Genomic DNA, 12,463 nt, shown 5'->3' with positions numbered 1-12,463 from the left:
GGTTGATACTCTGTAAACTAGAATGTAGGCCAAGTTAAGAAGAGTAGTGTTTTTTTTTTTTTTACTCAAGCTCTTGTGTTTTAAATGATAACTGATTTCTTAAACCTCCCTTTTATTTTTTTTCTTTCATTTTTAGTCTTCCTTTTGTTGACTACCAGTAAAATTGTCTTCCACTCTTCTGTGTGTAGGTACAAGTCCCCAAGTTCTGTCACTTCTGACAGAGGGCTAGATGTCTCCCAAGACATCAACATTAACAGACGAGACATTAAAATGCAAACGTTAAAAAAGAAAGAAGTTAACCAGTGTTCTTTTTTTTTTTTTTTAATTATAATAAGGGTTACCTAGCTTAGTTTATTTTAGGACCTAATGGTAATGACACCAAGGTGAAGACCATATTCCTTCCCTACTCCCTGCCTTGGTCAGGCAGGTATTGGCATTACCTCACGACCGTCACTTGTCCTTGAAACTTCAGTCCTTCATCCCATAACTGTTTTTTGTTCCAAGAGGAACACATACATATTGTACGTATATTTGATGACTAATGCTATTGTTCTATAAAAACGGAGAATGTACTTTCTTAAGCACAGTTATATTTTTTGACATTATTTAGTAAAGAGAATTTTTACCTTGGACGCGATTCTTTATATTAAACGAGGGCATTCTCTTGGTTCAGTGATTCATATTGTAAAAATTTTGCTTGACCAGCTATTTGGAAATGAAGGTACCCATATATCCAAAGTCAGTGTGGCTCCTTAGCACCTGTGAGAAATTATAGATGAAAACGACTAAAACCTATTATTAATTTGGATTTTCTCAGGGCATTGTGGGTAATCATGGTGTAACTAACTGTTAAATCGGCCCTTGTGGCAGAGTCAGCCAGTGAAGAAGCCTCGTCTTATTAGTCAGTCACAGATGGATTTTCCTAAGCGACATTTGGGGTGACGGCTCACACAGCACTTGCAGTTTTTCAGCTGGGGGATTAAGGAACACGAGCCATGAACCTCAGTTCCCCATCGAGCCTTTGTGGCTGCCTTTTTTTTAAATTGACACAACACAAATTGTTTCTTATCTCCTTGTACTAAGTTCTGATTCATTAGACTCCAGTGGAGGAATTTGTCACAGAGCTCTTATTTTGACCATGCTCACTGATGCCGCTCACTTGAAAGGCATAGTTGAGCTAGCATGTGAAGGTGGGCCCTGGGAAGCTAATATTTCGCCACGCTGAGCTACAAAATGACGGTGTCATATGGTTCAATTTAATATTGTCCTTGGGTCATCCTCCCATGTGCTTCTGCTGGTGGGATTGGTACTGTCTCCACCTGGCTGGGCGTAAGAACCCAGGACTTAGTTAGGTTCCCCATCATGCTCGATAAGAGTCTTGGTAAAACCCAGCCTGGTTCCTCTGATGTGTCCCAGCTTCTCCTCCTGACTTGCAGGCAAGCTCTCCAGATGGGACTTAAAGACATTTATCGGTAGGACAGAGATGAAACATTTGTTATCCTCCATTTCTGAAAGTAAGAGGGCAGTTTTCACATTGTTTATAACATGCTGTTTCTATCTTTTAACTACGAGGATATTTTGGTTGAGATTATATTTGTATCTTGGTTGCACGGTGTATAACAATATTGAGTTCCAATTTATGTTGTTTATATACATATATACATAGCATATAAATAAACATGTAATATATATTCTATAAACATAAACATGTATATGTATTTCATAAACATAGTATGTGTACATATTATACATGATATATAAGGTTTATAAATAAGCATATATATATCTCATCAACTATAACTGAAGAAAGTGAGCAAAAATATAATTGGCAAACAAGAATAATAGGAAAGATAGAGCTAGTAATAATCAATATTTTGGTATTCATAGAACCATTTAAAAATAGTAAATGAACCACTCTATGACAAAAATAATTCTAAGTGTAAATATTTGCTTCAGTCTCTGTTTTTTGCTATTTTTAAAACACTTTTTTCCTAGAGGAAGTTTTTTATATGCACCTTATAAAGCCTTGAATAGAATAAGTAAAATGCTCTAGATTAGATCACGTATCCGCAGCTTTCAAATAACCTTGCGTGTCCTTTTCCTTGCACTTTTACAGATATGGTCCGGAAAAAGAACCCCCCTCTGAGAAACGTTGCTAGTGAAGGCGAGGGCCAGACCCTGGAGCCTATAGGTACAGAAAGCAAGGTATCTGGAAAGAACAAAGAATTTTCTGCAGATCAGATGTCAGAAAATACGGATCAGAGTGATGCTGCAGAACTGAATGATAAGGAGGAACATAGCCTGCGTGGCCAAGATCCGTCCTCCAGCAGCAAGAAGGGCCTAAGGAGCTCCTTCCTGAGCGAGAAGGCTGGCTTCAATTATGAAAGCCCCAGTAAAGGGGGAAGCCTTCCCTCGCATCCACATGATGAGGTGACAGAGAGAAATATGTTGGCTTTCTCATCTCCAGCTGCTGGGGGAGTCTGTGAGCCCTTGAAGTCTCCTCAAAGAGCAGAGGCAGATGACCCTCAAGATATGGCCTGCACCCCGTCAGGGGACTCATTGGAGACCAAGGAAGATCCTAAGATGTCACCAAAGGCTACCGAGGAAACAGGGCAAGCGCAGAGTGGTCAAGCCAATTGTCAAGGCTCAAGCCCAGTTTCAGTGGCCTCAAAAAACCCACAAGTGCCTTCAGATGGGGGTGTAAGACTGAATAAATCCCAGACTGACTCACTGGTGACTGACCACCCAGACCCGGCACCTCTGTCCCCAGAGCTTCAGGATTTTAAATGCAATATCTGTGGATATGGTTACTATGGCAATGACCCCACGGATCTGATTAAGCACTTCCGAAAGTATCACTTAGGACTGCATAACCGCACCAGGCAGGATGCTGAGCTGGACAGCAAAATCTTGGCCCTTCATAACATGGTGCAGTTCAGCCATTCCAAAGACTTCCAGAAGGTCAACCGTTCCGTGCTCTCTGGGGTGCTGCAGGACATCAATTCTTCAAGGCCTGTTTTACTAAATGGGACCTATGATGTGCAGGTTGGTGCTCTGTGCTGTTACCTCATCGTACAGAAAAAGCCATCAGTAGTGAGATGTGAATTCACACACGTGTGTTAAAATTAAGCTCCTAGTACCTAAGGGGTGGCCTGTTAGATTCGGCAGGAGAGATGGACAGACTCCGGAGCTATTTTATACAAATGTGTATTCGGAGGTGTCTGTCATCTCTTACCGTGGAAAGTAGTCTCAGTATTTCTGTTAGGTTGGAAACAGTCTTTTCATGGGATTAGCTAGGCTTCATGTTTCTGGAAATACTTCATGGTAATTTGATGTTTTCCCAGTCTTCCAAAAATGGCACTAATCTTTATGGTTCCACGTGATGGTAGTTTATGCTTTGTTCTAGTTTTAGATTAGAAATCTTTCGCTATCATCTTTCCTTCAGTGAGGGTCTTTCCTGTGTCTGGCATTAGGATTTGCGGCCTGACATCCAGTTGGACTAGATTTGGGTCATATTGAGAGTTGCAGAGCTGTACTCCAGAAAAAGGAACATAATTGCAAATGAAAATTTGGAAATAAAAGTTTACACTGATTATAAAGAAGTCAATGTGATTGTAAGTACTAAGGACACCAGAATGACCTTGGTGCAGGCCAATAAAGCATTCTTTTCTGCATTTAAGGAAAATAGTATTTTATGAAAGCATTTAGCAGTAATTTAGATTTCTGGTTTTATTAAAAGTGGCATACCTTTTTGATCTACTCTTCTGTCTTTAGTTTATGGCATATGTGAAATTAAAAAAAGAGCTACCATTTCAAATAGAATGAAATGCAGAACTGACTCTAAAGAAATATATTCATTTCATTTTGGCAATTTTAGCATAGTCGAAACTCATGGTCAGCTTGAGGAAAGTGTATTAGTTTCTGTTAGAGTCTGTAGATTTTTATTGTATTATTCGGCCAGGGGATTTCAAAACATGTTAGGTGTAATATTAACCTTCTTTAGGAATGATGAGAAGTACCAGAGAACTAATGAAATTACATCATACTTATTTGACCTCCTCAATCCCTTAAAATATCAGTCATATTTATCAACTCAATGGCTCTAGCACGTTCGCTCTAGACCTCTCTGTTGACCTGGTGCCAATTAAGAAAGGCAGGCAAAGGAATTACAAATAACAGGTAGTGAACATATTTTGTAGTCCTTGTAAAAAGAATCAGAAGAGAAATTTCCAAGCCTTTAAAAATGTCAGAACAGCAATCTTATCACTTTAAGGGAGATAGAACTCTTACAAAGCCAGTTTCATCTTTGTAGAGCTCTCTTAAAAATTCCATCTTACTTTGTGAATTTCCACAAATAGAATTATTTCTGTGGAGTAGCAAATTAAGCCAACATAGTTATTATGCATGAAAGCTGCATGCTTTGAACTGCTGTCTTATTAAAGATCATTTCACTGTCTTATGTCAGATACACTCTGCTGTCAAACCATGATTGGAAAGCAAATACGTGTTTTAGATAAAAGGGTTAGAAGTGAATAATGTCAGTATGTGAAATGGTGTTTTATAATTAGCAAGTAATATGATGTTAATACCTGGATTTCCGGCAGGAGTTTCAGTTTGTTCACTCTGGGGACAACTTCTGAGGGAAGCTGATCTGTGCTGTCAGGAAGGCTCTAAAATCAAGATTACTGAGGCCGATGGTTTGGAAGAATTCAGATTTTTTAAACACACTTCCATTTCCCCCAAACAGTTATTTGTTAGGTTCTTAGTTATTTATAGTAAAGTTTATGTTTGGGTAGAATGAGCTGGACACTTTTCCTGGGCAGTGATTTTAGAAATAAAACAGATGTGTGAGCTCTCTGAGTTTGAACTAATAGAAGGAGAAATAAAACAGCTGATCCTAGACTATGCTGTCTACCAAGTGCTGTAGTAAAGAAGACAGAAAGTGGTAGGAAATAGCAAGCAGGAAGATAATCTTGTTAAGATCAATTTTTTTTTTTCAGAGAAATAATAGGGCTAAAAATAAAAAAAGCAGTCAGTGGAAAAAAGCAGATGATTATTTCAAAGAAACAATTGAATCTAGAAACGAGCCTAAAGAGAGTTAACTTTGTTCGATTTAGGAACAGAGCACTAAATATACTTTTGGGCCAAATGCTGATCTTAAGTATTTTGCCCATACACCAGCTGTTGATGCAGAAACATGTCTGAAGATAAGTAACTTATTAATATTTTTATGCCGAGATAGTGAACGGCTTCCCTATATGCATAAGCTGAATGAAAGCACATCTGAAATTCCCCTTTTTACCCGCACATGTTTGTGTGCCGAGATGCCGTTTGAGAGCTTTCCCTCCTTGGCTCTTGAACTGTGTGGGGAGTAAAGGCTGTGCGGGAGAAAAGGCTGACTGTAGAATTTCTTTAACGCGGTTCTGTCAGACATTTGTAGGAAGTTAACGGCTGCGTGTATTCTGATAAAAAGATGTTGGTAAATATGAGTATTACAGACCAATAATTAGCCAATTTCGGGAATTATTTATATAAATCTGTAATTTAAGCTAATTGAAGTAATAGATGACCAATTCATTAATCTTTTTCAGTTAAACTGGCTTTTTTTTTTTTTTTAAACATTCAGGACAGTTGGTGGTTAATGATAGATTTATGACATTTTAGGCCAAGAAAAAAGGAACAGAAGCCAGAAGGAGAGGACTTAAGAACTCCGTGGCTTTGATCTATATTTTGGTTCGACATGGATGGTTTTAAATAATTTGAACTGACTTGGTTGCAAACATGAGATAGACAGTTGGGAAAAAGAAATAATTTAAACAAATGTTAAGATTTCCAGTTCCAAGTCCAGATTATTTGACATGTATTTGTGGGAGTAATTGGAAATTTAGACATACTTGTACTGACAATATTCACTTCTGTGTAAATTTTATTACAAATAAGGAAGTCAAAGAATTATGTATTTCTAAAAAATAGTGTCAAATAACAAGGTTTCTTTATACTGCAGAGTTAGATAGAGCCCCAGTTGGATAATGGAGGTCACTTCAAAGGGGGCATCATAAAACCAGGACACTGTTCCCTGTGTGTTGAATTCAATCCCCCCCCCAACCCCCATACCTGGAGGTAACAGGCCCAGCCCTGAAATCAGAAGGGATGCCAATTCTCTAGCAAGAAAAACAAGAAAAGATTCAATGGCTAGCTTAGAGCTATTTGACTCCACTGGGATGTTAGTTCCTCAATTTTTAAATGTTACCTATGTGTTTTATCAATTGTTATGCCTACATTTTTTAAAATAATGGATGTGACATGATTGGGAAGCCCTTCATGTAATTTTTATTGCCAGTATTCAGACTTTGAGGCTCTCACATATAGACCAATAATAGGACAAGAGATTGAGCTCTTCAAAAAGTAATTACAGCTTCTTTCTTTTTAATCTGCTTTATTATGCTTATATTTAAACCACTGCTGAATGGAGGCCTCAGTTGTTAAACACCAGCTTTGCTATTTCATTAGGGCCTTAATGTGCGGTGCATTAGGGCATTTGCGTCATCTTTATGGGGGAGCTCTGAGCCCTTAGATCAGGTTATAAAAGTCGGAGTACTGTCAAGATGTGCTTCCCACGGGAAAGTGTTTCACCTATTCCAGGGTTATAAATGCTCACAATGTCCATGTCGCCTTTCCATGTTAGTGTACCTTTTCTGTTATTCAGCTTTATTCAGGACTCCAATAGCTATGGGATTCCAGCTCTTAAATTATTTTGGCCTTTCATGAAATTTGAAGGTTAATAGAAAAATCTCACTATTCACTTACCAGTCACTGTCCTGTGACTGAGCTGGGAGCATTACATTTCTGTTCTGTAAATATTTTTATCAGAGTTGCACAATGTGTCACGTTAGAAGCCGGAAGAACAGATTCTAGAGATAGGAAGTCATCTTTTGTATTTGTATTTTCAACATATTTAATTCTATGAGCTTTATAGATCCTTAACATATGCCAGTACATTCGTTTGAACAGGGGTTAACAGCTTGGTCTGGAAAAAAAAAAAATCAGAGGACATTAATCTCATTCTGGTTTATTTTGACTTTTCCTGAATTTTACTTCCAAATATTTATTTTTTGCCCTGCAGTTTCCTTTGATCTGGAGGAGGAGGGAAGTTGTAGATCTTAGCAGGTTCTGTTTCTTTGTTTTTCTGAGTTGAGAACAATTGCACTTTAGAACAACTGGTGAATGAGACTTTAATCACTTCGGACTGTCTGTAGAGTACAGAATGTTTGTCGTATGAAGCCATACGCGTTTTCAGGTCTGTGTCTCTTTAACAGGTAATAAAGTGTGCAAAATAAAACATACGCTCACCCTCAGGCCATCAAGCAAAGTAAAGTTCTGGCATTTACCAGGTCATTTTCATCATGGAGGTGAGCGAGCTGGACAGTGTTAGCCACCCCGGTGGAGGAGAATAGTTTTACCGTCTTCACTGCCTGTCTGTTGGTTCAGTCTCTGGTTGGTGTTGCTACGTGAGGGTCAGTGTGATAAATGTCGACCTCTCTCTGATTTTTGCCTTATCTGCTATCATTTAAAGAACGTGGATCACTTTCTTGAGTATCTCTCTCTAGGCAGAGTGTTTAGAAGAAGAAATCATGGTTATTAGTGCATCTAATCAAATTTTGTATTACTTAACTCTTAATAAAAATGTTTTAAAAAGTTAAAAAAATTATCCTCAAATGGCCTGCTCTGCTAACCGTATCAAGTCGGCAGACTAGTCAGTGCATTTTGTTTCTTCGGTCATTATAATTACAGCATACATGCAGCTGTTGGAAACACGGATCCATAAGCAGTGTCTAACCCCAGAAAGTTTGGAGGGAGCAGTTCCCTTTCATTTTCTGATTTCCTTCATGGAGTCTGTTTCTGAGAATCATTAGACCACAGACCTCTTGATTTCTTCATCACATGGTTTTAAAGTTTGAAGTAAGTGTTGGGTATTTTCAGAAAATCAAAGACCTTGCTTTATTTAAATTGAAAGTCAAATGTAAAATTTATTTTTCTGTATTACTTGTAATTTGAGCCATAGTTTTTTCATCTATAGCTTACATAATCAAAACTGTACATCTCTTTTGGGGTTTTCTTCCAATTTTGGATTCACTTCTGACAACAGCTAACGTTTATTAGGGATTTCTTATGTGCCTAGATAGATCTAAGCTCTTTGTGTATTAATTGATTTCTCTTCATAAAAACCCTTGAAGTAGATGTTACTATTATGTCAATTTTTTTTTCCCCCAATGAGGAAGCAGGCATAGAGGAATTAAAGTAACCTGTCCCAGGTCACAGAATGTCTCCATTGCATGTACTGCGTACCCTAACCGAGCTCGGAGCCCTGTCTACAAAACCAGTCTTCACAACCACTATGACATATGACCTTCCCAAATACAAGACTGGGTTTACTTCAACTACAAAAGCAAATGGAAGATGGGCCAACTGTATGTAAGGGAGGACATACCAAGGTGGTACCCGGGAGGTCTTTGATGCATCCTCTGAATCACATTGAATTTGGGGACCTCAGTGATTTCTTTGAGACTGTCTCTCATCCAGTCCCTGCAGTGTAATGCTGCCTTATTTGAACTTACAAGGCTCAGAATTGAAATCATTGAAAAGAAAATTAATTTTGATTTGTCTTTTTTTTTAAATTATTGTGATTCATTTTCACTGGTACTCGTGCTACTGAAACTAGTTCTGATAAAACAAGGAAGGGCCAGATTTTGATTTAATCAATTAAGGAGGCAGTGTTTTATCCCCAATTGAAGCCACATTCTTTGATTTTGTTCATATTCCCCTCCTTTGGAAGACTTTGTTTTAGGGATTTATGATTTAATATGTGGCCAGAGAGTTGTGTTCTTCTCTTCTGGTTACTAGGTACAATCTAAGGGTTGGTTTTTCTATGACGGTTAAGTATTAAGTAGATGCATCTGGCTCCCATTTATGTTCTCCATGGCTTTGTAATTAAAGTTTTATTCTTTGCGAGTAAGTGCAGGAATGGGAGAGAAGACATCAGAACACCTTTAGAGTGTCTCATTTACATGGACTGCATACCCTAACCGAGCTCCAGCTCCGTCTCTCTGGATTCATAACCTGAGGGGTAGGGCTGCAGGGAGGGACTAGAGAAATCCTTTATTTGTCCCCCACTTCCCCTTTAATACTTAGAGGATCCGCTGATGTCAAACGAAAGAGCATCTGAATTCTTTCATGAGTCCAGTGACATATTTGGGGATCTTACAATAAACAGTGGTTTGTTCTAAGACCTGTTTTTCCAGCTGATGGGTGGCTCCACCTTGATGTTCGATGAGCACCTCAAAGTCAGCGTGCATAAAGCTAAAGTTGTTAGCTTCTTCCCTAACGTTTCCCCCCCTCCTTTGTTTTGTACTCCCATTTCCAAGTCGGCGGGGGCCGGAAATGCCACGGTTACCCTGCATTTTTTTCTGATGTGTGTGTCTCCCCCCAAACAGTTGAGTAGTTTGCTTCAGTCTCCCCTGCTCTGTGCTTTTATCGCCCCCACCCTTCATGTTTACTCAGCAAATTCTTAGTGGTTTCTTTAGTAACTTCTTTTCTCTTACTGATCTCTTCTTTTCCTTTCTCTTCTGGTCTTGCCTCCCCCCCACCTTCCTCCACTCCTCCTCTCCTGTGCTTTCTTTTCCTTTCTCTCTTCTCCTCTTCCTCTCCTTCCCTTCCTCCCTCTCATCCTTCCTCCTGTCCTTCCTTTATTTAATTTTAAAATTCTGCTTATAGAGCCACCATCCTACATTTTGTAGGAAGGATAGGTCTGCTTTCTATAAAATGTGTATCATTTTAATTATACTTGTATAATTAAGTAGAACTCTCTCTCCAATAAGACATTGCTTTTCCAAATTCTGTCTCACCCCCCATCTCCCTTCACATTTCCCGAGAGCAGCTTGCACTGTTTCACTGTCTTGTGCTTTACTCACTTTGTTTCCTGCACCTGAAAAGCCTTTCCACGGTCACTGCCTTTGAGGCTCTGCTCCAGTGCCAACTCATGAGTCTGCAGCTTGGTTGTTACCTCCTTCTGAAAGCCTTTGCCGACCGGTCCGTGTGACTTAGGTTCTTTTCCTCTGTGTTGTCATGGAACTTTGGTACCTTGCTCAGCAGAGGCGCGCCCTCCACTGTCGTCATCTCTGTGCCTTGAGCCTTCTGCACCAGACCAGAGACGTGTCGGGGTTTGGGACTCTGTCACTTGTCTGTGGGTCATCTGTGTTTGGCACATAGTAGGCATGCAACAAAGCACCCTTCCCTAGAGGAAGGATGTAACACAGTGATTCCACTCTCTTGTTTTCCCATTTAAGACCCTCTTTAGAACAAACACTCAATTCTTACCTCTCTCCATCCTAGGCCAGTGGCAAAGTTGGGTCAGAGGCCGGGGAGGAGTTCTGTGATAATGCACTCAGCTTTATAATCCACTTGCCTTGCATTTTTCCGCATAAGACTTTTTTTCCCCCAAATTCTTGAGACCGACTTTAAGATTTATTGGTATTCTGTCAGTCCAAATACCAAATAACCATAGAGACTTAGTTCAGTATTATGCCGAGTGAAGTGAGAAAACCTGTTGGGGTAGACTATTGATGGCTGTAATCCAAAAGCTGATAATAAAAATGTACATAATTTAAAATATGCAGGACTTTACCCTTAAAATCGCCCTTTGTACCAATTTAAGTTTTGGTGCCACCCACAAAAAAAAAAAAAATTTGTTTGGCTGTTCTAATTCAAAAAAAAATTTTGGATTTGTGGCTTATTTTGTGGAAAAGGGTGTTTACAGGAGTTATTGCAGTGACACCAGGAACGCATGGGATGAAGAAGGTCACCATCCAGTTAGATTTGTGAACAAACTGTCCAAACGGTTGGTCTCCATCAAAGGTCCATCACTGCAGCACACTGTCTATTCTGCACTGTTTTTTGAAGCACTCTACAATGCCGAAGTATTCCGTGTGGATTAGCACATTAATTCTGACTCTAGTCATTTTCAGCCGAGATCGGCCCTGACAGATTTCTTCAAGCTATTTGTAACTTCAGTCTTTGAGCAGTGATTTTTAGCAACTTAGCTTTCTATTAAGTGAAGGTTTTACTGTTTTGACTATCAGCCCATAACCTCAAGTCCCCTTAAATTAGTACCCTCCTAATTGTCTCTGTTGCTATCAATTATAGTACTTGAAAATGAACCACATCTGAGGAAGAGTTTGTATTTAGTTCAAACAACCCTTTTTGTTCCCTTGACAAGAAGTACATGTCCTGAAGTGTCATTTCAAGAGTTCTGAGGCTTCAAAAAAATCTTTTCCTTTGACATAGTCTTTTAGATATCACTCTTACCAGTTTTTGTTCCATATTATTAGAAGAAAGTAAATGAATTAAGGTTAAAGGCCTTGCAAAAAGTCAGCCTTTTATATTTTTAACTTCTACACTGAAACATTTTTTTGTGAAAAGACATACATAAATAAATTAGAAACAAAGGCCATGAAACATACTTACATGGAAGGAATAGTTTTTAAAACTAAGCTTAAACTGGAATAAAAAGCCATCCTAGTCTTCCGTCAGTGAAAAAAATTTCAAATCTGTTCTTTTTCATGCCTTTATAACAGGTACATCAGGGGTTTCTGTTTTACTATAATTCACAAGCAAATGGCTCCATAGTCATTTGCTTTGGGTGAAAGGTGTCTTTTGTTCAGTTTTTTAAAGAAGCCCAAGTGTGTCCGGTTGAGTCAATAAGGGGAGTGTGAATTGCAGTCACGTTCCCATCCCAGGTAACTCAAGGGCCTTGGTGAGAAATCTTCATCTGTGCCCACATCTCCCACAATAACTTCATTCATTCAGCCCAAGTGTATTGAGCCCCTGCTTACTTCCAAGGATGAATAAAGTATCATTCCTTCAGTCCAGGAAGGAGGTTAAACAGAAGCATTAGCTTAGTAACCACAGAATCGAACCTTTTCATTTACAGCTAAGAATACGAGGAGTGACAAGTTTATGAGTTTGTCAATGAATGACTTCACCATGTTCCCACTGTTTAGCCTTTTCATCCCATTAGCAGGAGAAATTAAATTAGATAGTCCATTTTATTAAATAATAATCCCATTCATGGGAACAGTGCTGTTAGAATATGCTGGCTAACATTGCACACGCTAGGTCCATGTGGCTATTTAAGTTTCAGTTAATTCAAATTAAATTAATGAAAAATCAATAAAAATTATTTAAATCAGTTCCTCAGTTGCACTAGCCCTGTTTCAAGTGTTCAGTAGCCATATGTGGCTCATAGTTACCCTGTTGGACAGGGTGGACTGTGGAACATTTCCATCATCTCAGAACGTTCTGTTGGACAGCACTGATCTTGAGTTTATGAATCAGTTTCAGCCACATTCTTCCCCTTGATCCTCACAGTAATCCTGTAAGATGGCGAGGTGTACACTGTTATTTATAT

At 38.9% G+C, this 12,463-nt stretch overlaps 1 protein-coding gene across 7 annotated transcripts in view; it reads left to right on the top strand.

Annotated features, from left to right (window-relative positions):
- Nucleotides 1-12,463, top strand: part of TRPS1 (transcriptional repressor GATA binding 1) — a 248,641-nt gene that overhangs the window by 46,072 nt on the left and 190,106 nt on the right. For all 7 annotated transcript variants that reach the window (XM_057308080.1, XM_026495538.4, XM_026495540.4 and 4 more), the window contains one exon: nucleotides 2,117-3,045. In XM_057308080.1, the coding sequence (XP_057164063.1) occupies nucleotides 2,117-3,045 (929 nt within the window). The remainder of the gene's footprint in view (nucleotides 1-2,116; nucleotides 3,046-12,463) is intronic.

This window comes from Ursus arctos, unplaced genomic scaffold (assembly GCF_023065955.2).
Source record: "Ursus arctos isolate Adak ecotype North America unplaced genomic scaffold, UrsArc2.0 scaffold_6, whole genome shotgun sequence".
In the NCBI taxonomy this organism is placed as follows: Eukaryota; Metazoa; Chordata; class Mammalia; order Carnivora; family Ursidae; genus Ursus; species Ursus arctos.
Note: the sequence above shows the minus strand (reverse complement) of the source record. Positions and strands in the feature narration are given on the sequence as shown.